The sequence below is a fragment of the Myzus persicae genome, unplaced genomic scaffold (genome assembly GCF_001856785.1).
Source record: "Myzus persicae strain clone G006 unplaced genomic scaffold, MPER_G0061.0, whole genome shotgun sequence".
In the NCBI taxonomy this organism is placed as follows: domain Eukaryota; kingdom Metazoa; phylum Arthropoda; class Insecta; order Hemiptera; family Aphididae; genus Myzus; species Myzus persicae.
In genome coordinates, this window is record NW_019102620.1 from 280 (window position 1) to 24,771 (window position 24,492).

The following is a 24,492-nucleotide window of genomic DNA, read 5'->3' on the forward strand; positions in this document are numbered from 1 at the left end:
TAAACTGTGTCTATTTGTTTTTTAGATTTTTGGTTGAAGTTTGAACTAATTAAGAGAAATCGTGTAATACATTTTCAATCCTTAGCTATGAAAATTGAACATCTTATACATTTTCAATTATAAAATAATTTACAAATTGTTGTATATTTGAGTAATTTTATCAAAATTCTAATTTTAAATGCTTTATAAAAAAATTTGGCTAAGTTCTATGTACCTATCTTTAATATTATTTTATTGCTATTATAACAATTGATGAGGAACAACGTATTAGTCGTATTCAATTTTCAAGGGTTTTTGATCGAGTGAAAAGTTGTTATTTTTCTACTATCATATGGCTATAAATAACTCAAAAAGATTCTTTTTTTGTTATGCATGAAAAATGGCCATATATGAACTTTCCATGAACATTTAAAGAACTCGTATTTACGGTAATTAGTTTTTGGTTATCTACACCAAAAAGAACAAAATTGATTTTACTGAAAAATGTTTTATATTTTTCCTTAATTTGTATTTTTTTTTCTTATGTATTTGAAAATTACTAAAAATTTCTTAATTGTTTGTTGGGACCCTCCAAACTCCAAAGTATCAACTAGATACACTTTACCAACAGAAAAGGTGTTGAAGTAGATTATGAAATGATCCGATTTTTACTGCCCCAAAGGTGATGATCGATAGAAAAGTAACAAACAACACATAATTAAAAAAAAATAAATTCTTTTGATCCGCTCAGAATCTAATGTCTTATAGAGTATAATATGTAGAGTAAAAAGTAAAAATAAAATAGATAGAGACCTACAACCTACACACAACCAATTGTCAACTAGGTATAGCCGTATAGGTAGGAACTAATCACAACAATATACTAAAATAATTAAAAATAACAAAATATGATCTTCTTAATAGAGCTCAAAAGTATTAAATGATAAATATAATCTGTAGCTAAGAGTTCGGATTCGATTAAGCTCATTTGAAAAATGTGCCATAATCTGATAGTCACATAGGTACCTCATAAAGTGGAGGTCCCTTATAGTCTCGTATTTAATCAGTATACATTAATTTCGTTTTTAATTAACACATAACAAAATAAGTTTTTTCCACATAAATAAAATAATCATCAAACCGAATGAATGTTGCGACCACAAAGACCTAAACGCCTTAAACACCCTTTTATTATATCTCTGCAGGGACAAAAATCCGCGTTCGTGCTGCTATTATAAAATAAGTGACGTGAGAAATAAAAACTGAAAATTACGTTGGCCACGGTGTGCTTAAATAATGAAAATATTAAATAACAATAATTATTTATCTGTAGAAACTCTTATAATATATAAAAATATGTTCTTTGTGGACGTCAAGCTCACGCGTACCTAATATTTAAATATTTAATTATTTAATTACCTATTTCATGGTACATTTTTTATTTGCACTACATCTACAAGTTGAGACATTTATTTAATTATTATTATTATTATACATTTTTTTTTAAATTACGAAATGACGATTTCAATAGAGGAAAGCAAACAAATATAACGTTATTAATCACCGAACAAATATAATGTGTAAATAAATATTTTCCAATCGTAGGTACAGTATATGTGCTGTGAAGGTACCTCAATACGCATCACTCGTGTTTGCATAATAATTATTATCGACTATCATGTCCACTGCACGTCACCGTTATTATTAATATTTTCATATTTTTTACCCTTGTTTATTAATTAGGAACCGTTTTGTAGCTTTGTATGTATGATAATAATAATAATTAATAACCGATATAATATTCAGTGGTGGTTCTAGAGTAGGCACAGACAGGACACCTTAAATAAGTCGTTTTGATAAGTTAAGTAAAGAATTATTAGTGGAAAGAATGAAAATATTTCGTTAGTTATTATAATTCATTTTACTCCTAGTTAAAATAATAATTAGGTACGTCTTTTCAAATTTATCAGTGTTATAGATACGTTATCGCTCATAGTACCTAGTAATTTACTTAAAATAAATAATCATTTGTAATTTCTATTGAAGTTGACTTCAAATAATTATTTAAAAAAATTCCCATCTGGATCTCTGGCAGAGCTTATGCATCACTTGTACAATCGAATCGGCCAAGAGACTTTTATTTATAAAATTACGTAGGTACACAAAAAATAAATATTCTGTAATAATACTTTAATAATCTAATAATATGTTTTACAATTTAAAGATAATTGACCCTTGAAGTATCAGATTAATGAGTAACTCTTAATGACGTGATATATGAATAAAAAACAGTATGACTCATTAACTGATCAACTGATCAACATTTGAAATTTAAACACGTACATCGAATGCGATATGATATGATATAAGATTAAAAGGAATTAAGAATTAATTAATTTGATATTTGAGCAATAATAGCGGTTCCCCTAAGTATCCAATAACTCTCCGGAAAGTCTGTCGGCAATAATATGGCAATTATAAAATGCGTGTTGTGTCCAGTGGTCGGATGAACACTTGTTCGAGCAGCGGTATTATACACAGGACAATTATATCGCAACCTTTTTTCGTCTATGTCTACCGAGGGTATTAGTTGTATAACTGGTAGTGGAGAATACAGGTCCCCTGGAATCAATTTAATGACATAAATATTAATTTACTAAGTTCTGAAAAGGCTGCAACAACAGAGTACAGGCAGTAAAATAGTAGATACATCATACATGTATTCAGTTTGAGGATTAAATTTTATAATAATTACCCGGAATGGGATCCACGAGACGTTTGCTGTCTAAGTCGATGCGTCCACCGCATAGAAATAGCCCGTGGACATAAACGCCATCATCTCCTTCCGCCAAACCTTTATAAACTTGAGTTTCTACTTTAAAACTGGTCGAGTGCATGGCCGAAATTTCCTTTTGTGCCAGAACAGTGCTGGTAATCTCAAAATCGAATTTTAAACTATAGACGGGTATGCTATATTTCCGGGCGTGCCTTTGAAGACATCCGGTGATAAAACCTTTTGGAAAATATAATCCAGAGATCCAGTAAGAGGTAGGGCTTCCGAATTTCGACCAGATCTAAATATGATTGTTATTATTTTCAACAACTTTACCACTTTTACGATGAAAATTATAAAAATATACAACTCACATTAATAAAGTCAAGTCTTAGTATTAAGTCTTTGATCCAACTGCCCAAAGTTTTCAACGAGGGATACGCTCTGTTCCGCCACATTGTCGGTACCTTCAACGTTATACAATTTATTAGATGTTTCAAATAATAATTATTATTACTATATTACTGTATTGTTCATGAATGACCAGTACACTGCTTCTAATTCTGTAGACATTATTGAGTGTCCTTCGATGGCCTCACGTAGGCCAGTTAAAGTATTGTGCACGACGTCGAGTAATATATTAAAACGTTCGATCTCTTGTGATAAAACTGTAGATAATGGAGGCAATCGTCCTTTTTCGTCAGGTTTCAATATTGTAAAATGAGATTGATGAAAATCTATAGAGCTAATAAGTCTTTTGGAAATATCGACTGTTATGTCTATAACGATTTCGTCATCTGGTTTACAAGCAGCAACTATTAGCGTTTTCGGATAGACACCAGAGATTGTCCGTAATGCTTCTTGTGTTTCTCTAGTCTTTTAAATACAATTTGCATGCGTTATAATTACTGTTTATATACATACAAATAAGTTTACTTCATAAATCTAATTCATACTTGATACACTATGTTGGCATTTTCGTGCATTCCAAATATTTCTAGTTCTTCTGTCATTGGTAGTTTATCAATAAATTGTTGATAGTTATCGATGGTGGAACAGTTTTCTGTTTCCGGACAAAAGTAAATGCCAGACTCAGAGTATTTATAATCTGAAAATATATTTAATTGTTTATTAGAAGATTTAAAAGTACCTAACGGTTATTTGCCCTCGTTAGTTACTCGAATCGAGTGTATGAGGACCTAAGAAATTCAATAGTATCGTCTTCAAGGTTTTTTGATCCCAATAATCGTTAACTCTGCTACCATAATTAATGTCAACAGTGATGTATTGCAAAGCATCCCAGGGTATTTCTTTCGCAGTTAAGCAGTACGTATGTAATAAGCGCATAGCGTATTCATAGTCACTATCAGTAAAGGCATATGGTACGTTCCATCCAAGTGATCCGAATTTCTTTCTTTCTAATACAACAGCGTGGAAAAAACACAGCCCGAAAACCATTTTTCGCCAATCAGATCCAAAAGCTATTGTGGGACCAGTTTATTATGTAGTTAGTAGGTAAATAAAACGGCAGGAATATTAATGTAAAATTATTCAGTGAAATGAATATATTTACCATTGTCTTCAAAAAAATCAATATTCATGTTTGCGAACGATTTTTTGATTTTTGCTTGCAAGCTATTTGGTGGTTCGATAGTAACTTTCAACGAATTTTGTAGGACAAAAGTTGGAAAATCGTGTGAAGGCGCTGAACTCAAGAACAATCGGAAATTTTGGTTGACTTTCAACGGGTTATCGATCAGTTCTTGAACTAAATTGTCCATGTGAAGCATCCACGATGGTGCTAAATGACAATTCTAAAAATTATGTTTGGTGTTATTCAATTTATTTATATGTTACAGTGTCAAAACAAAACACGATTCATGACTTTTACTTGTAAGAAAACCCAGTTTCCTTGTTCTTTTCCATTCTTTATTAGCTTTTCTGCAATAAGTCCCTGGCTCTGGCCTAGAGATATTGCATGTAGCTTGTCTATTGTGCCAAATTCTACTGAAAACTTTTGGAAAGACTTAAATGGATCTGAATCTGGACTGAGTATAAAAATTAACGGTACCGTAGATGAAATGTTGGTGTACAGTGAACTATAGGAAACATCCGGACTTCCAACAAACTTTTTACCAAGTTCGGTAATAACGTAATTAGAGATCGCACAAATTAATTTTTCTTCTTTAAGTGCTCTTATAATCATAAGTTTTTCGAATGAATTCAATATTGAATCCCAATTTTCTGCAGGGTTATTATTTTCGGGATCTAAATGAATATTCTGAACAAAATTACCAAGTTTGATTCGTATACGTCCAGTGCAGTTTTCCGAAAGACTTTTAAACTTAGGAAATATTTCAGACATGTAGTTTACAGTTTTCCAAGTGTCTTCCGTCAATACCATTGGTTTTTCCGGAATGTTTTTTTTTTCTGTACCCACGGGCCCGTGAAGCAAAAACTTCCATTCGGCATTAGTGATTTTGCCTATTTGTAAATTTATGTTGATGCTGAGTAAAAAACTGAATATTAATTTATGACATTCAAACAAGCCTCTAGAAATATTTGTATAAACTGCCATGGTAAGATCTTCAATAATGGTTGTCATTTTTGCGTCGAATTTCATCGATTTGTTACTGTTTTTTATCACATTGGAAAGTATCTAAAATAAAGCAATTTTATCAGGACCATAATATTACCATATATCGATTCTAATACTGACGGAATTAAAATAGTTCAAAGAAAACTGATACATAATGTTGATTTCAGATAGTTGAGCCACAACAAAATAAAGACATGAACCTCGTTTTGCTATAGCTCGATAACGCTCTCGTGCGGCATTAACGCTTTTTTCCGTTTCTTCAGCATCGACTAAACGCCCAGCTATAATAATTGACGATTCCTGAAAAAATAAAAATTAGATAACCAATATAATAATGCAAAAGGAGTGTAAAACTATATGTTAACAACCTTGCTGTTGTTGAGTGTATCGATAAGTTCTTCGTCATCTAAAATGTTTCCCTCTGATATATATAGCATTCTTAAAGTTTTTTCTTCCATTTCTTTTAATATATTATTGTCGTTATTTATTATCAAATTTGTTTCGGTCCGTTTTTCTTCTAATTCGGGTCTTTCTAATCGCACGACATGACTATTGAAATTAAAATTAAAATTAGTTCAAATTTTACCGACGTATTTCAAGATTTATATTGGATTACTTACGCCAATAACTGATCTTCTAATCCTATCGGCGTTAATATAAAATTTACCATCGTCACTTGCATCCACACGTTTGGCAGATAATGAGGATTTGACATTTTGGTCGTCATGTAGAATCTGAACTTACTGTCGTATTCTACGTCGGTATTTCCAATGCGCATCAAAAGGCGTCCATCCTATTAACGATTTAACGTTAATAATGTTTTAAAATCACAACTAGCATCTTTCAGACAGTTTATGAAATCAAGTATTTTTAAAATTTTATAATTATAAAATAGGTAAATACTTATGTGATTGCGGCATGGATAAAATATAATATAATTAGTAGGGCAATGGACTTCATGCCTTCAAAAACCTTAAAATATGCATGCATTTATGCCCTAAGGAATCAATAAATATGCCATTAAAATATGCATTTAAAAAATTATATTCTTTTAAAAAATCGTTAAGCAGATCATAAGGTTTTGGTTTAGGTCTAGGCATTTTTAAATTATTTTACTATGGGCTCACTCGAAAGAAAAAACACTTCACGAAACCAAAATATGAAGAACGCACAACACCAATTGTCAACTATTACTATTCAAGGGACCGTCTGGCCTCTATCTACGACTAGTCATAGTCTATACAATTTTTTTTTGGTATCACTATCGGCTTATTGTCTTTCGGGAATCACGGGTGTGGTATACCGATAAGTAACAATACAATTGCAATGATAGGCAAGAAAAACGCAAACATTAATTTTTAAATATTTATATCCGGTGCAGGAAATCTATTTAAAATTAAATTTTTTTTATAAAACTCAAAAACTTACTACTTGTATAAATAATATTGTCAAATATGCACTATTAAAATTAAAAATGGTCAAATATGCATAATATGCAACAATAAATTTAAAATATAAACTTGTTTTGCTATGAAACAAATTTCTATATTATTTAGCTACGTTTTTAATGATTATTTAAAAGCACGCAAACTCCTTGAAGTCCCGAGCCCTAATAATTAGTGTATCAAGCGTAGATAGCTTGTTGGTAAATCTATCCATATACAACTACATGTTATGGAATAAAGTTATTATTTGCTGTCCGATCACAAATTAAACTACGTTTTAGGTTTCTTGTACTAGAGGGTACCATCGTTGGATGATTTCCCTCATCATGTGCCTCATGTGTATTTTTATTATGTATATAGGGTTATATCAATTATCCATTTAACTTATTGTAAATTTTCTTATAATAAAAAAACAAAAGTTTTCTTGCGGGGCCTGGGAATAGTTCGAGATAATAGGTTAGAGATAACGGGATTTCGTTGATTTGTTGACAGGAGTGAAAACTATAATGTTTTTTCAACATTTTAGAATTGATAGTTTTATGTTTGAATCAAGTTACTCGTAAAAACGTGATGTTTTCCAGCGCAGGTTTGAGTGCGGGGCTTATGTGCTCATCAAGGACTTCAATTAGAACGGCACCGCCCAGCCTGACAGCATCGATAATCGCGTCCGTCAGATCGTCGACGGAATCTGCACCTTTGCACGTCATCAGAGAATTGTCTGCTTCCAAAGCCTTGATCCATTTGTTCGCCTGCTCTTGAGGGTCTATCATCAGCGGCCACCGACTTGCTCTTGTCGCAATTATCATACTTTCCGTCGAAACCGGATCCCGGGGCAGACCACAGACATTCCACAACCGCAGCTCAGAAGGATCAACCAACACAGAGCTCAGGGAATAATTTGGTGAATGCCGAACATTGTGTCGTGTTAACTCCTGTAACCACGAAAGGGTTATCTCCTTACGATAGCCATCCGTAAATGGTCCCAGATAGTTGATGCTTCCGGCTGCTATTATTGTATCTCCAACTATGGTCGACAGACGTTGAGAGTACGTCTGCAACGATAAAACGTGTTTGCCAGAATCTATGCAGTTATCACTTGAAAAAAATACGAAAATATACTTTCAAATTGTTTTCCCATTTCTGCTGTTCATCACTCAGCGCCGCGACTAGTAAATCTGACCGGTTCAACCGTGATTGAGTTCGCTCTATGTTCAATTCTAATTTGTTTTTCTCTGAAACGCTTCGGTCGTAAACGTCTTCGAGTTTTTGTAAACGTTCTTCTACATCAGCTAGCATTTTTTGTTTTGTTCTTAGTTCTTTCAACACGACGTTGAGTTCGTCTTCGGCTTCTTGTTGTCTGGATTTATAGGTAAGTATAGATATTAGTAACACAAAATTAGGTAAAAGGACTCAAATTATTGTCTCGAACACATGAAATTAAAGATTTTTAAAATATTATCATGTTGTAGTAAATGAAAAAAAATGTAACTAAAAAATACAATATTTGATAAATTACATAAATACATTTTTAGAAAAAAATATCTATATGAACTATCATCATTATTCATTAGTTATAAATGTTATAATGAAATCGTACATCATTTATAAATAAAAATTATGTTTCAACAGAATATACATCTGTACTCTAAACATAATTATTATACTCTATTAGCTGTGGTTAAGACTTTTATATAACCATTAAGTATCTCAATTAAGAAATACTAATTTGTGTGCCATGTATAGTCTATTAATTATAATATAGTTACTGCTATTAATAAAAGTGATACTAATTTTATATTTTTGGCCAACGTTCACAAATTGATATATTTTTTAATTAGCCAATTCGTTCATATTTAATAACATATTATTACTAACACTTAAGCGATGGATCAAATGGATCATTAACGATCAATTATGAACAATATGGTCCTTATTTATATTTATTGTAATGATTATACCATAATTTTAATTAGTATTATGATGAATATTTTGGGTGATATGTAAAATTAAATTTAAAAAAATGTTTTTACTTCTTTCTTTTGGGCTCTACTATTCGATATACTAGAGAGTAACTGTGAACAGCTCGAACCCACATGCACATTGATTTGGCAACTTTTGATTGAGTAGCTACTTTCTGTGGATTGAAATCTGGATCTTCTATATAGGGCTTAAGTTGGTTGATTAATTTGTCAGATATATTGTCTGTATCGTATTCTTGAAGAGCTTTTAGAAAATTGGCATCTCCTAGTACTGTTTTAGCCGAAGTCCAATCAGTTCTAAACAAAAAGATACAATTAAAACATTTATTTAAGATGTAAGTAAGTAACTATAAGTATGTGCAGCACTATGTTCAAAAATTTATCCCAGCGAGAAAATTAAATGGCGCCCCTTATAGTTATTGCAAACAAATTAAGGAATTATAACCATTCTGTTTTTAATGTATTTATTCATAGCTTTTTTAAATTTTTTTAAGGTTTTTTTATTCCATATTAGTTATGCAGAGATATTATTAAAAAATACACTCCTTACAATTATTACAGCCAAAGAAAACTCTTCTCTGAACATGACCAGATTCAGATTACTTACTTTTTTGACAATAACAAACACACGGCTTCCATAACAGTTTGAACGAGTTTATGTGGCTTGCTCAACATCCTTAGTTCGTTTATATCGTTTTTATTTAGTGACTCTAATGCCGCTTTGGCTGCTTCCATCGCTGGCATAGCCAAAGTTAGGTCCCTTTGGGCATCTTCGGCTATTTCCTGTGCAGCTGAAGCTTTCATTTTCGCTGCTGCCTCTTCCACAAGTACTATTTGCCGCACCTTATCTACGCTCGCTTTTTCTCTTGTCAGGCCTTCCATTAGTTTTGTGGTGGCTTCATTTTTCTCTAAGAGTGCCGGTGCCATAGATTTTAATTTTGTTTTCATATCTCCTACCATGTCAAATGTCTCGTACAACTTGCGTAAACCATTCGAAATCCGGGCTGAATCGTTTTTAATCTTGTCAGTTTGTGACCCTCGCATTTTTACGTACAATTTCAGAAATTCCAAATAACTCTTGAGGGTTACGTAGCAGCTCCTCGCCGTTTGTTTGCAAAACTTGTCAGTTTCTCGAATGATAGTCAAGTGCATGTTGTGACACACATCCGTTAGGCTGTCGACGATGTCAAGGTTTTCTGATTGCCCAAAAGCCTCTTCTAAACTTTGGTGAGCTACAGACAAAAAAGCTTCGGCCGGCCAATCATCAAACCAATCTATCGTAGTGTTATAAACCAACGAAGGAAACAGCCGGCATCTCCGTCTAAACTCATCGCCGATGGAGCTCATGGATACGACGAGATGGAGTTTAGAGCGAACGCGCTGTATGAAAAATCTGAACATGGCTTCTTGATTCTGGCCGTCGATTCCTAAGTTCAATGCTGCTGGCCGACAAGCAGTTATCACATTCTCCAAGACATCATGTTTAAATAAATCTGGTACTTCCCCTTGAATATATATTATAAAATATGAAATACGTATTGTTTATAAACGATAATTAATCATATTATTGATTTTAGTGACATACTTGTACCAAACATTGGTTTACCTGTGCTTAAAATATTGTTTATATCTTCTAAAAATTCTTCTTGTACTATCTGATTATCAGTGAATAAAAATGTAGTGTCTTCAAATTTCACACCGGTGTTGTGATAAAGATTCACTAAGTCTTCACGAAAAGTAGCATGATTATAAGATTTTGTTAACTCGATTTGAAAACATCTGAATATTCATGTAATAAAATTGTATTTTAATATTGTCATATATATTTTTTGTGTTTGTGCCAATAGAATGTTATAACGTAAAACTTACTTGAAAGTGTTTATGTGTGAAGACAATTTTGTCAAAGATTGTTTGCCCATTCCATTAACTCCAACGAGTAAAGCGTTTCCTCTTTCAAATCTTAGTATCCTCGCAATACGTGTGATATGCTCGATGGCGTCCATGAAAAATATGATGTGCATGTCTTTATTATGAACTATATTAAAATCTGTTAATCTTTCGACCAACGTGGTTTTTAATTTATCGATATCAATTATTTCTTCGTAAATTCTTCTCTCTCTCGAAACTGAATTCATGAAATCACCAAATAATAATATTGGAGGACGTGATGAATTTTCGTCTGTAGATTTCGAAATGTCTAACTCTTCAGTGTTGAAATAACGTGTGCACACGTCCTGAAGAACTTTAAAGAAATACGACCTGTCTTTTTGGCAAACTAAACGATCGTGATACACACGCAATGTTTCGTGATACCATAGTCTGTGAGAAAAACAAATAAAACATTTTATCAACAAATATTATTTTCAATGGCATAATATGTAAGGCATGTGTTATTTATATTTTATTTTAACATAATTAGATACTCCTAAAAACCTTAATTTAAAATTTAAAATGTTAATATTTATCTTTTCAAAAATGTAATTTGCTTGTAAGTAAAATTACTGAATATTTCATTTTTTGAAATTTAATTTTTTTGCATATTTTTGAAACGTAACTTAAAATTTTGAATTTACAAGGGAGTGAATATCTAATACTTATTTAGTGCAATTTCATAGTTGTGAGTAATGAGCCATGACTACAGCAATATACCGGTATAAATGTGTTTGTTCCAGTATTGTGATGAAATTAGCTTGCAAGACTCCTTGTATGGTCTTCGACAAATCTCTTAGATTAAACACATAGTGCGGCTTGGCCGGAGTCGGTAATAAGTTTTCTGAAATACTCAAATAAATTTTAACACTGGCTCCCACTATTTTTGAACTAGTATTAGCTATATTTTCAGGGAACTCTTCTAGAAAACTGTCCAAAATAGATGTGAATATAGTTTTCATGGAATTTTCACTTGTATTGGGCATGAACATCATTGAAAAATGTCTTGTGAATCTCGGAGTTAATAGATTTCGTCCTCCTCCTGGAGGCGAGCAGATGGTACACAAAATCACATTATCTATGTCTTTCCAATCCAGTTTACCTCTATCATATATGCCACCGGAATCCAAAAACTGTCTTAGCAATTCAATAGGAGGTTGAGCACCGTAAATTTCGGGTATCGGCATGTTGACATCATCAACGAAGAGCGCCAAACGTTTATTTACCGGTGCACTGAAACGATTTCGTTTTTTCTTCACTAATTTTGATTCCAATACTTCTTGGGTCCTGTTACTATTTGTGTATGCAGAAAAATTGATCGTTTCAGTTATCCAGTCCCCCATAGACCTTAAGTCTTGCATGACAAAATTTGCTACCGAAGTCTTACCTACACCTAAAATTATTTTATGATTATGGTATTGTAAAAATAATTTTTAATTTACTAGTATTCAATTATTCTTACACACCTGTTGTTCCAGTCAACATCACTGGTTGGTTCATATGTACAATTCTTTGTGCAACATGTGTATACCGAATGCTATCTACTGTAGGCACTAGTAATTCGTGATAAGGTATACGCGCCTTATATACAAAATCTGGGATGATGGTATTCCAATGTTCAAACTTTTTACTTTCCAAGTTTAGATAAACGTCAAATAATTTCGTTCCTGGTAGAATACCATATTCAGGAATGTCTGCAAATTGATTGAAAACAAAATTTTCGAATTTAATTTGGGAAGAATCGACTAAATTTGATCCTAGAGACCACAAATATGAGAATATAAATGATTGATAAATATATTTTTGAACATTTGAAATTTCCGTTGACACATCAAAACTACCAGGGTCAGTTAATAGAGATTCGAGAATTGTACACATCATTGTCGCTTTACTAATTTCCACCTAAAATAAAGCATGATTATTGTATAAATGCATATCTTTTTTAAAATTGTTCATAGATGAGCGTTTAAATGTAAGTGCCTATAGTAGTACCTGTTGAATGGGAGCCAAACAATGTTTGTCAACAAATGAAAAGCCTTCGTTGACATAAGTTTCAAATAATGACATAAGATATTTTTTTAATTCTGCACTTTTAATGACATCATTCTGTAATCGATTTGCCCACGACTGTACGTATGGTAACCATCCTAGGTTCGATGTGTCCATATAAACAATTCCACATCTGCTAACTGTAGAGGGCGATGCTTGTGATAAATCACCAACTTCAAAAACCATTCTAACCTGTAAATTATAATTGTACTTTATTGTATAACATATTAATGTTAAGGCGATAATTTAGAACGTAAAACCTTTACCCAGGAGCTCAATTTTATGCGTTCGGAATTGGCTAGACACAAAATCTTGCTATCGTCAAGAACGGTATTTAGATTTTCGACCCATATTGCATCAACAGGGCCGTCACATACCACCCACTGAAATTCTTCCTTTTCTGCTTGCACTGTTTTTCTTATAATTTTTCCAAGTAATCCGTCTCTCCATTCCATTGTAAGGAGATCTAGTTGGCCGTAAAGTTCGCTTATCGAAATCGCTTTAGGATTAAGTCGGTATATGTTCACTGGTCTGTAATGTAGGTTTTCTATTTTCTGATTATAAAGTTCTGATAATGTTTTACCAAGTATTTTTAAAATCGTAGTTTTTCCACTCCCCGTCGGACCAACAGTCATGATACCATGTCGGACGATTATTGTCTGCAATAATTGTATAATTTTTACATAAATGCATTCTTTAATTTGATAGCCTTCACTTTCCATCACGCATTTGGCAGTCGATAAGAATATTTCATAATCTTGTTCTGGTAAGAAAATTTCTGGAAATAAATCTTCTAATATATCCTAAAGTTAAAAATATATATTATTATTTGTGTTTTAACGGAAATTTAAGATTGTACTTCATACCTTGAATAATATGGCGTCATCTTTTAGAAATGTTGGTAAATTACTATCCCTCAACGCTTTGACGACGATTACATTTTCTTCAATGATAGGATTTTCTCGTCTCAATAAGCCCGCCATTATTAAAACGCTTTTTACAGCTCTATAATCATACAAAATAGTTGTTGGATTCAAATATAATACTTGAAATAAATCATATACTCATTACCTCATCCCAAAATCATAGTGGTTCTGAATTGAAAGCTGTTCACTGCATAATTGATACACTTTTACTATTTTATGAGACAGCATTTTTGACAACTGAAACCCTTCAGAATACAATACAACCTCTGCAATTAAACTATAGTCTGGTATCATCATTGTCATAGATCTAAACAAAGCTTGTAGATTTTCCGGTAATTTACTTCTTCCCAAATATTCTGGATTTATCGTTACAAATGCTGCACATGTCCTAATCAGTCTAATCTCTCGGCCTTCGAAAATGAACTTGTTGACATTAGTCAGTTTTGCGTTCGTGATAGTGATTAGTTGTTGTGCGATAACAGATAGTACTTCGATCCTTACACGATCAAATTCGTCGAAACAACACCACACTCCTGATTGAGCTAAACCAGAAAAAAATCTGCCCATTGTCTAAAATAAAAGAGGAGATTCATCAATATTTTTTTTTGCATGAATGTAGCAGTTATAAATCCAAAGCAACTCTAACTTTATAATTAAATCCATCAGAACAGTTGAATAAGACACATTGTGTAGCTAACGCTTTTGCGAGGCCCTTAACCGTTTCAGTTTTTCCGGCACCCGAGGGTCCAGACAATGCACATCCTAAACACAACTGAAGCGCAACCATCATGCATAAGTAGCATCGGTCAGTTAATGGCGTTATCACTAATCGAGGAGATGAACCTAGGTATTCGAACGCATACAACCAACGAGCGTTGGCCGAGTACGCGACACATCCGTCCTTGGTATCCCAATAGTAACGAAGTTGTTTCAACCATTCAAAGTGTGCCTCACTATTGATTTCACGGCCGACCAAAGAAGATATCACATCTCTTGCGTGAACATCGACAGTGATCATTGCACTTACTCCAGAACATTGGAGTTTGGTCAAACGTCCAAGTCGAACCATTGCTGCCAAATCATTCAGGCCCTAAAACGGCAAGCCTTCGTCATTAGTGATAAAAATCTTAATTATAACCTAGATTTTAATGCGATTTTGTGATAGAAATACTTAATTTGAAATATTTTTGTTCAAATTCAATCAATGATTCTTGTACTTTGGACTTGAGTTTAAGGATTTTGTGTACATCACGACACCATATCATTTGAGATACCACAATCACTATCTGAAAATAGAATTACTTTAGATTTCAGTGTCATACATTATTAAAATTGTAACCTGGTTAGCATGTAGTAACACCCATTTTTCTCTAGGAATTTCCTCATAATCTTCTATGGCTATGGACATGAGCGATCGTAATGTATTTACCATCTCCTTTTCTACCCTCGATAGCCAAAATTCTATGTTCCCAGTGGCTTTGATCGGTGACACGAATTTTACAATCTCTCTTTCCGGAGATATCATGGCGATAACGTCTGTGGGTGTACTATATTTTCCATCTATTGCTGATTGTAATGGTTTTCCTTCTTCGTCGTCGTTTTCAAATCGAATTCGCCAAATAGCATCAAAACATTTGTTCATGTACGGTTGTACAGCTCTGGGATTTCGAGCTTGGGCAATCAATTCTAAAAGTTCATCGTTTGCTAAGAAATTGAATCGTGGGAACACAACTCTTTTTGATTCTAAATACGCTTCCAAATATAATACTATTTGTTCTAATTCTTGATTGTTTTTTATAAGAGTTTTCAATAGGTCGGTGTCGGTGCATGTGCTTATTGCTAAAGGATTTTTTACAACCTTTAGCATTATGTTCTTCCATGAACTGTTCACTTGATTAAACAATTTAGCTTCGTTTGGAAGTTGTCGTTGTATATCCGGAGCAGCAAACATCAATTCCAAATGAATCCAGTTATTCTGGCACAATATCCATTCCGTCTAAACACATCGTGTTCAAACAATTGCATAAAGTTCAAAAATAATTTAATAACCTATAAAATATAATTGTTATATTACTTACTAGAATGTCATTCATAATGGTCATAGAATTTATCCATTCTTCAACTTTTGGTTTAATCATCACTATGTGTTTTGATGAAATGAGAGAATTTAAGTTTATATTTGTTTCTTCCAATGTTAATTGAACTTCTTCCAATGAACCGAGTATAAAAAGATCGTTAGTATTTTTGTAAGGAAGAACAATCAAATCAATAACTTTCCAAGAATCTTCGACTTTCTTTAACAACGCTTCTAAAGTAGCTTCAGAACTTGCCTGCATTGAAACATCTATTATTTCAGAACCGTATTTGAAAGCACCGAATTTTTCGAGCATAATTAGAGTAAGATATTGATTAGTTGGAAACGTCGTCCCAAGGATTTGCTCGATTTTAATCCAATGATAGTCCTTGAGACTTGGATTTCTTAACATTGCTATAATCGTCATTTTTTGTTTGAATGACTGTACTTTTTGGTCAATAAGATCAACAAGGTTGCATGCAGGAATATTTTTTTTAAATTGCGTTACGTATTTTAAATTTAGTGCTAAGAATGTGTTCATTTGTTCCACTTCTAAATTATGAAAATGATCTTCTTCCCAAATAGACATTTTTTTTTCCCATTCGTCTAAGCTATCCCACATCAAAATTCTAAGTCCTACAGCTTCACTTGCATCGCTTAGAACATCAAACTTGGTCATCTTTACTCGAAAGAAACTCTGGTAAGACTCATACAAATTCGATTCTTCTTGGCGTTCTACTAATCGATTATTAAGCTTAGATAAGGCCAATTTTACTTCTTCTTTATTACTGTTAATATCAGTTAACCACAATTCCTGAAAACCAATATAGCTCATGATATGTAATATTTCATACGTAGTTTCTATGCTGTAAATATAAGACATGGATAAAATACTCGAATGCTTATAAAAGTAGTATTTCTAATAATATGTATTAAAATGTAAGATAGATACTTCATGAAGATACTATTCTGAAAAAATTATTTAAAATACTATACAACTATCCCAAATACGTTCAAAATAGTTTTGATTTTAGATATTAGAAAAATGACACTTATCTTTATTCTTTGGGAATATTTGAAATGATGTTAAAATATATTGTACTTATAGAATATATAAGCCTTGATAATTTATGATTTATAACAAAAGAATAAATATTCAAATAAAAAATATAATTTTTATGTTATAAAAGTATTTTGAATTAATTCTTTTAAATGCTTTCAAAAGTATTCAGAATACAGCAATAAGTACTTTCGGGAGAAATTATTAAAAATTATTACGAAGACTGTACTCGGAATACTACCACTAAGTCTGTATTTTTATCTATCATTACATTGGCTTCAGTATTTATTTGTTCCACATCTTGAATCATGTCTTTTATATGAATTTCAATTTTTTTGACGAATTCTCTAATGAGTTTGTCTTGTTCATTATTAATGTCCTCAAAAGTTGTTTGTAGAGTAGAAAGAGCGTCTGCAAATTTCTGTAAATAAATATTATATACAAATCGCTTATTATTATTAAACTACAAACTACAAAGTTATAATACTGCTATTAACATCATAATTTTCAATATCTTCATCGGGAACGGGCACTGCAAATTTTTCGGCTAACTCATAAAGATCTCTTATATAGTTATGATTTTTATCTATTTCGTCCAACTGAAATATTAAATCACGTTAAAGAATATTGTTGATTTTCATGTAATTGTAGAGTGTAGCTAATATTATTATATTATTTAAATGCAAACCCTTATAGAAAAATGTTCCAGGAATTTTTTATAATCTACGTATTGTGCAGCAGTAGATGGTGAAGTATGTAGGTACTTGAGAGAATCATTTATTTCGTTTGACAGCTCATTCACCAGCCGTTTGCCCGCTCTAAGTGAAGGTATATTTTATTATAAGATAGTTTTTTCTAAATACTATTTTTTACATACTTTACAAGCGTTTTTTCCACTAGCTCTAATAAATATTCGCAGGTTGGTTTAGCAACATTTTTTAAAAGGTGTAATTTTAAATGAAACATTCCCAACATTTGTACAGTTTTTATTTTGTCGACGTCGGTTATTTGTTGTCTGTATTTCTCTAACATTTTTCGAAAATTAATAATGCCTTTGAAAAGAAAAGTATATCATGCACTTACTTATATTTCAATGAGAGCGAATTAGTGGAATTCATGATCATACATCAATAAGTGGCTAAAATACTTACTGGTTTCGTTTTCGATAGTTCCTTGATCGATATCTTCGTTTTCTCTGTAAATAATGTGAACATATTCCAGACGTTTTAAGTACTTGTGGACCGCCTTAAAATTCGTTGTGAAATAATTCAAGATTTTTTCCGTGGTGCTCTGGTATGCACCATCAATTTCGAATACAAACTGCAATGATGGTCCGTTGCCACATACTCGATCATTTTGTTTACCACAAATTGACGGGCTGAAATGAATGACGAATTATTTAAATAGAAATATAAATTTGATGCACTAAAAACTATTTACGAACATGAAAAATTAGTAGTATTATATTATACTCTAAGAGTCCTAAAATGGTCTACAAATACGCTTAATTAGTTAATTTTTTTTTCATTTCGACATTACTCAATATTTACGTTTCAGTTAATATAACGTTTGATAAATTGTTTTACGTATAATTTTAAGTACCTGTTACAGTTATATGTTCATTTTCGAATGAAAACAGCTTAAAATCGTTAAGTTAGGTAATTAATTTAGTAATGTACATTTTTTTTTATCTGGCATCCATATTTGTATTTATAGTAAAGCGCTATTGATACATACAAATAAAAGCGAAAATACCATTAAAAATAACGTTTATGAAAAAACCCAGATTAAGTAACTCAAAAAAATAAATTACTAAATTGTTGGAATATGAAAAATGCTTGAATAAGTAATTAAACCATTAAATACAATTCTAAAACCCTCAATCACTCCAAAATATGTACAGCCAATCTAGAGTTTTGCATAATTATACAATCGTTTTTAAAATTTAGATCATTAAAGTCTTTGGAAATTATTTTATTTGCATATATATTAAGCACCAATACGAATGTCTTTAAGCCCGTACAATCAAATCGATTGAAAATGAATGGACCTAAAAATTAAAAATCTAAAAAATGAATCACCTAAAACCGGTGCCAGAATCGATTATAAACAAGTAATGACTTTATAGATATACTTTTGGTTTTGAAAAATGTAGGAAATTCATACTTAATTATTCGAATTCCTGACCTATCTAGTAAGTACCTACCTATAAGTGCATAGGTACAATTGAGTTATAATTAATCTTTAAAAGTAGTTTACCCGAAAATACTATGTGATGGGTGAAATGGTGAATGAATGTAGGTATTTAAAACTCACATTACGAAATCGTTGAATTCGATATCATCCAGAAGCGGTGGAACGTGTGTGATAACGATCCATTTCCAGTTTTCCATTAAAAACGACACGTAATTGATGAAATCGTTTTGCGCGTTATCGAACTCGATACCATTTTTTGTTAAAAATGCCTCCAACACGAACAGTGGTGACTGTGCATCGAAAGTATGTAAATAATATTGTATAGGCATATCAAAAAAAACATTTATAATTTTATATTAACATTACGATCGTTTCGACCGGATGTATAGTTAATCTCACCTTTGGATCGTCCGAAGATCTGTCACTTTCCAGCACAGTATCGACGTCGTCGGCACGGCCGTTCGTATGATGAAGTTCGTCGGGAACGTATTTGTAGTGCCTGCGCACGTCCGCCTCAAAACGAACGATCTGATTCGTGGCTATCTTGTGCAGATGCGACTGCAACTGGAAATCGACGAACGCGATAAACCGACATATCCTCTGACAACATTTAAGTTTGGACCTTTGTTTTACGAACGGCATCGTGTAGGTGGTGGTACTACCACCACCGGCTTGGGTCTTTGCTATACGCGAGGTCTTTGTGGTACGGAATTCCGAGTCGTCCGTGGTGAACCCGCATTCGGCCAGGGCGCTGGAGCACGCGGCCTGTACTAAGCCTTGGACCGTCAGGCGCAGATTCTGCAAGTGTCCGACGGCCGCCTCAGTGCTATTCTCCTGCACGACACAGGTACGGAATATAAATTTAAAAAAAAATGATATGGTTCAAATCCTGAACCCTATACAGGTACCCTGCTTACACATCTCGAAAATAAAAATGACATTCGACGTGGGTATATGTAGTTTATAAAAATTAAAATTAAAACCGTTTCTAAGGTACCTAGTAAAAAATATTACTTAATTATTCGGATCGTTTCTGAGGATTTATTATGCTCTTATAGGTAGGCAAAATATTTCAGAATAAAACGAATCCACACTGACATACGAATACACTTTAAATATATACTGGATGGTCTTAAATATTAGGTTTCTGGTGTGAAATTGGATTTAATTGGTACTGAAGCAGTTCCCCATCACTTAAAAATTAAAAGTCTTAAAATAATTGAGAAAAACTTGCGAAAATAATGAAAAAGTGGGAATACTTAAGCAACACCAGTTTCAATAAAATCGATTTCTTTTTTTGTTATTATTCTAAAAGGAATATCCGTCGTACAGACTAGATATTTTAATTAAATATTTATATTACATACAATAATAATAATAGATTCGTTTATAAATTCATCGGATTTGCTATTAGTTACTACGGCTCGTTAGACCCTGTGCAAATGTGCTGTTTTCGCCATTGCGACACCGTAAAATGCAAATACGGCGTAGGTAATATGTGATCGTATTGTACAGAGCATATGTTGTGAGGCAAAAAACGGAAGTGTGCACCAGGCGTTAGGTTAGATATATATGATTATATTTTCGTGTGTCATGAATCATGATGCATAATTAATCATATTATAATCAAATCTAGTTTTAAATTTAAACTGATAAATAATAAACTGCGGTCTTTCGCAACCCTCAAAATTTCAAATTAAATGGGTAAAAAATAATATCAGTAGATTTTACGTACATGCTCTGCTTACGGATAAAAAATTAGTAACAGTGGAATTTACACGATTTTCACAGGTATTCATTATTATATAATATAGTCTTTCACATGTGCAGTGTGTTCGGTGTACAAATACCACCTACAGGATTATAGCTTAAATAATTAAATAGCAACAATAAAATATTAGAGCATATTATTAGAGTTTAGTTTTTCTGACAACTGATAAAACGATAAGTATATTACCATAAATTGTACAACTATGTTGCAGCTACTAGTTATGAACAGTATCATATTATAGGTATATCGTATTGCCAATCAGGTATTTACAGTTAGGTCGAATTGCACTTTTTTTCGTCAAATTTCATTTGAGACAGAAAAAGATAAAGCTCGAATTACACTCGTTAAGATCATCGCATAAAACTTATTTATTAACTCCCATCAGTCGACAGTCAAAAGGAGAATTTGTATTTTTGATATCTAATATTTATTGTTTTTAACTATACTATAATTGTATAGATAGATTCAGCTTCGGTGCTGGGCAGTTTGAAAATAATATAGTTTATAAGAATTTGTACATTTCTAAATTAGGTAGGCACGTCATGTTATTACACTATTACATCATTGTAATATTAAATCGATATATTCATGTAATTGTCAACGAACATGAGCTATTAGAATAATATTTTTAAGCTCTAGAGAACGACCGGATCGAGTGCAATATTCAAATATTTTCATTTGCCTGAGCAGTTTGAAAATCCTCCAAAGATTAGAGCCACCTGACCATATTAAAATATGGTTAAGATATGGTAACATTAATCATAATACCTAAATCCTAATAAATGCGAAATGAAATTTTTCTATTTAATTTTAATTTTTTTTTGGCAATTAATATACTGCACTCGGTCCACTTCATTTCACTGCAGACAATGTTTTCAATTTTTTTTCTGTATATTAACTCACTGTTTAAATACACTCTGTTAGATTATCATCTATAATGATTTTTATTAGTGTACATGTAAAAAAAACTATTTAAAAACAGGGTACGTAACTATTGTTTGTGCCAGTTTTGTGCAAAGTGGTCGTAACTTTGTTTACAACGGTTTTCCCTTCGTGGACTAATACCAACCTGTTGTTCTTTAAACCCTTGAAGGGTGTTTTCTTCGGTAACCGAACCGTTGTACAAGCTTATTGCCGCGGTCTGGTGAATCAGGGCAGACACCTTTAACGACGCGTCCCGTAGTGGAGCGGACAACATGAATAACGATAGAGGCCCTTGTAGCTCTTCTCGCGCCCAACAGTACTTGTTCTGTGAAATGTATTTGTACCAGAAGTGCAGACACTTCCATTGTAGGTAGTTTTTAAACAATGGTATCTGCGTACAAAATCATTAACACAGTTGTATTTTTCAAAGATAAACAAAGTTTTTATAGGTACCTACATATAAATAGCACAAATCCTAATATTGTTTTAATACAGCCTATACTTCTATGAAGGTAGCTAGTGGCTAGTCATGAAATACTTCGATTAAATACTCCTTAACCGCCAAATCAAATAATTAATTGAGAGTTTCAGTTAAATGATAACATAGTTTTTCAACTTTTGTATATGATATAACGATGTTCATAACAATTTTATACCTAAGGGTTAATTATTTAAATTGCTAGATAATAATGCTATATAAGTAATTACTATTTACAGTTCTTTATTTTATTTATAACATTTAAAAACCGTGATACGTCACTAAATAAATAGTAACCATACATTATAGTGCTTAGTAGGTCTCCACTTACGCAATAGTCAAATACCACATATATTTTGTAACATTTTTTTTTGTTTAAATATAAATTTTGATCATTTGTTATTGAAAACTCACTGAAAACCTGAGTTAAATAACTTTATTTAATGGCTCACTATGTGTTGTTGTTGTTAAATTATTTATAATTTTTAAGTTCATATTAAATATTTATTATTATTGGTACCTGCACATTTGAATGAATTTCATATTATGTTTAACATATATATATATATAATATAGCCAATATACGTAACTGTATGTAGTCAATATAAAAACCGTAACTTACTTTTACGACTTTCTTATATGATCTATATTCCTCTTCGAATTGCCCAAATGGAGTGAATGTCACTTCGTTTTGAATCTCAGACAACATACCTTCATTACTTAGCGTAAAGAAACAACGTTTGTTGATATTTTTGAACAGAACAATTTTGAAATTATACGGTGAAAAATATTTAGATTTTTTGCTAACTGCGTAAACTAGATAAATAAATTTGTATTCCGTCGCCGCCTTTAACTCTTCAATAGTCTTATCTAGGTTTAATATTTCTGGTGGTTCTTCTTTAACCGACGTTTTTCCGTCTCCGGCGATGGCGCAATCTTCAGACTCACCCATTTCGACGGCTAAACATTAAAATCGACACGCTAAAATCTCAATTGTACGAGTAGTAATGCTTGATAAATAATAATCCATTATTCTATTGTGGGTACTTACGATTCGTTTCGTCTAGTTCGACTTCACTAACAACCCTGTACGGCGCATTTTCGTTTCTCGTTTTCGTGAACTGCCCAGAGTAAGGCTAATGCAACACAATACAGCATGTAAAAAATGTCTCAATTCAAAATTATAATGACAAGGATTATTGGCAATTTAATTGTTATTATTTGTCATTTATGGCAACTCAATTTTTATTTTTTTAGATTGGAATAAAAGAGGAAAAAAATGACCAAAACTCACTAAACGTCCTGGCTTCTCTTTTTCGTTCGGTATCGACAGCAAACACTTAGAGTTTGTCGGATTTGTTGTGGCTATTTTTTTCTTGACATTTTTTGAATCACTAGCAAACGAAAAAATTAAAAAATTAAAGTGACAGTCGTCCGATTGACGTACAACACAGTAGTATTTAAACAACGGGCTATCATACTTGCTATTTATTTTTGGTTTCTTTTCTGACGAACTCCTTCGAGCTGAGATTACTTACACCACACCTGCACGCATCAAAGTCGAAACCAAATGTTCATGGCCTACTAAACAAGACAACAATTTTAACTTACTGATAGGTTGAATGCCCCCATGTTATTCCCTATTTAGTTTAGTATCGATTCAAAGGTCGTCGCTAAGGATACGTTTCTTAACAAGCATTCCAGAACTGTAGTAAAACTGTAGAGAATTGTCTAGAAATATTTTAATACTTCTAAAAAATCAGGTTACACAACTGGTCAAATATAAATTATTTTAAATATATAAATACCTCCCAATCAAAACTTTTTATTTTTATCAAAGACTCAACTTTTCTATAACCAAACAATCATAATTATATATTCGTGGTTTCACAAAAAATACTTATTAAAATGATGAAAAAAGTAATCTCAAAAGTTATTGATAAACATAAATCATAATACATTAAAAATACACATTAAAAAATGTTATTTGTGGGTACTTGGATGTTTTTTAATATATGTATTATTATTATATACATGTATGATAGTATGCAACTAATATGAACTCAACCTACCAGCTACCGTAGTAATAATAACGATGTAAATATAATATAAAATATCTTAGGCCGACAAACAGTCTCCGCTCAGAATCGTTTTCCGTGTACAACGATATTGTATCACTAAATTCAAAGTTATAACATTAATTACAGTGACCCACCTGTAACCTACTATACGGCAAAGCGTCTCCTACTTACCAGCTTTTTAAATTTATGTTTGAAGTTCATATTTTGACAACATTTGAAAATCACTTTG

General features: G+C 32.1%; 2 protein-coding genes across 2 annotated transcripts; both read right to left on the bottom strand.

Annotated features, from left to right (window-relative positions):
- Positions 1–2,141: 2,141 nt before the first annotated feature.
- LOC111032779 (dynein heavy chain 6, axonemal-like) lies at positions 2,142–14,782 on the bottom strand. Its single transcript, XM_022313236.1, has 24 exons — positions 14,326–14,782; positions 13,825–14,249; positions 13,620–13,758; positions 13,020–13,556; positions 12,697–12,945; positions 12,171–12,606; positions 11,425–12,097; positions 10,645–11,094; positions 10,382–10,554; positions 9,383–10,280; positions 8,827–9,072; positions 7,916–8,153; positions 7,354–7,848; positions 5,972–6,144; positions 5,720–5,900; positions 5,472–5,651; positions 4,644–5,411; positions 4,326–4,566; positions 3,931–4,233; positions 3,709–3,860; positions 3,278–3,628; positions 3,127–3,219; positions 2,735–3,053; positions 2,142–2,601 (listed from the first exon to the last, which is right to left on the bottom strand). The coding sequence occupies exons 1-24, from the start codon at positions 14,746–14,748 to the stop codon at positions 2,372–2,374; spliced, it is 8,373 nt and encodes a 2,790-aa protein (XP_022168928.1). The 5' UTR covers positions 14,749–14,782; the 3' UTR covers positions 2,142–2,371.
- LOC111032768 (dynein heavy chain 6, axonemal-like) lies at positions 14,778–23,759 on the bottom strand. Its single transcript, XM_022313221.1, has 14 exons — positions 23,664–23,759; positions 23,477–23,576; positions 23,234–23,318; positions 22,805–23,142; positions 21,850–22,095; positions 19,409–19,843; positions 19,130–19,299; positions 17,965–18,191; positions 17,691–17,865; positions 17,502–17,631; positions 17,311–17,412; positions 17,085–17,234; positions 15,758–16,567; positions 14,778–15,675 (listed from the first exon to the last, which is right to left on the bottom strand). Exons 4-14 carry the CDS (start codon positions 23,132–23,134, stop codon positions 14,983–14,985), a joined length of 3,468 nt encoding a protein of 1,155 aa, XP_022168913.1. The 5' UTR covers positions 23,135–23,142; positions 23,234–23,318; positions 23,477–23,576; positions 23,664–23,759; the 3' UTR covers positions 14,778–14,982.
- Between the last annotated feature and the right edge of the window lie 733 nt (positions 23,760–24,492).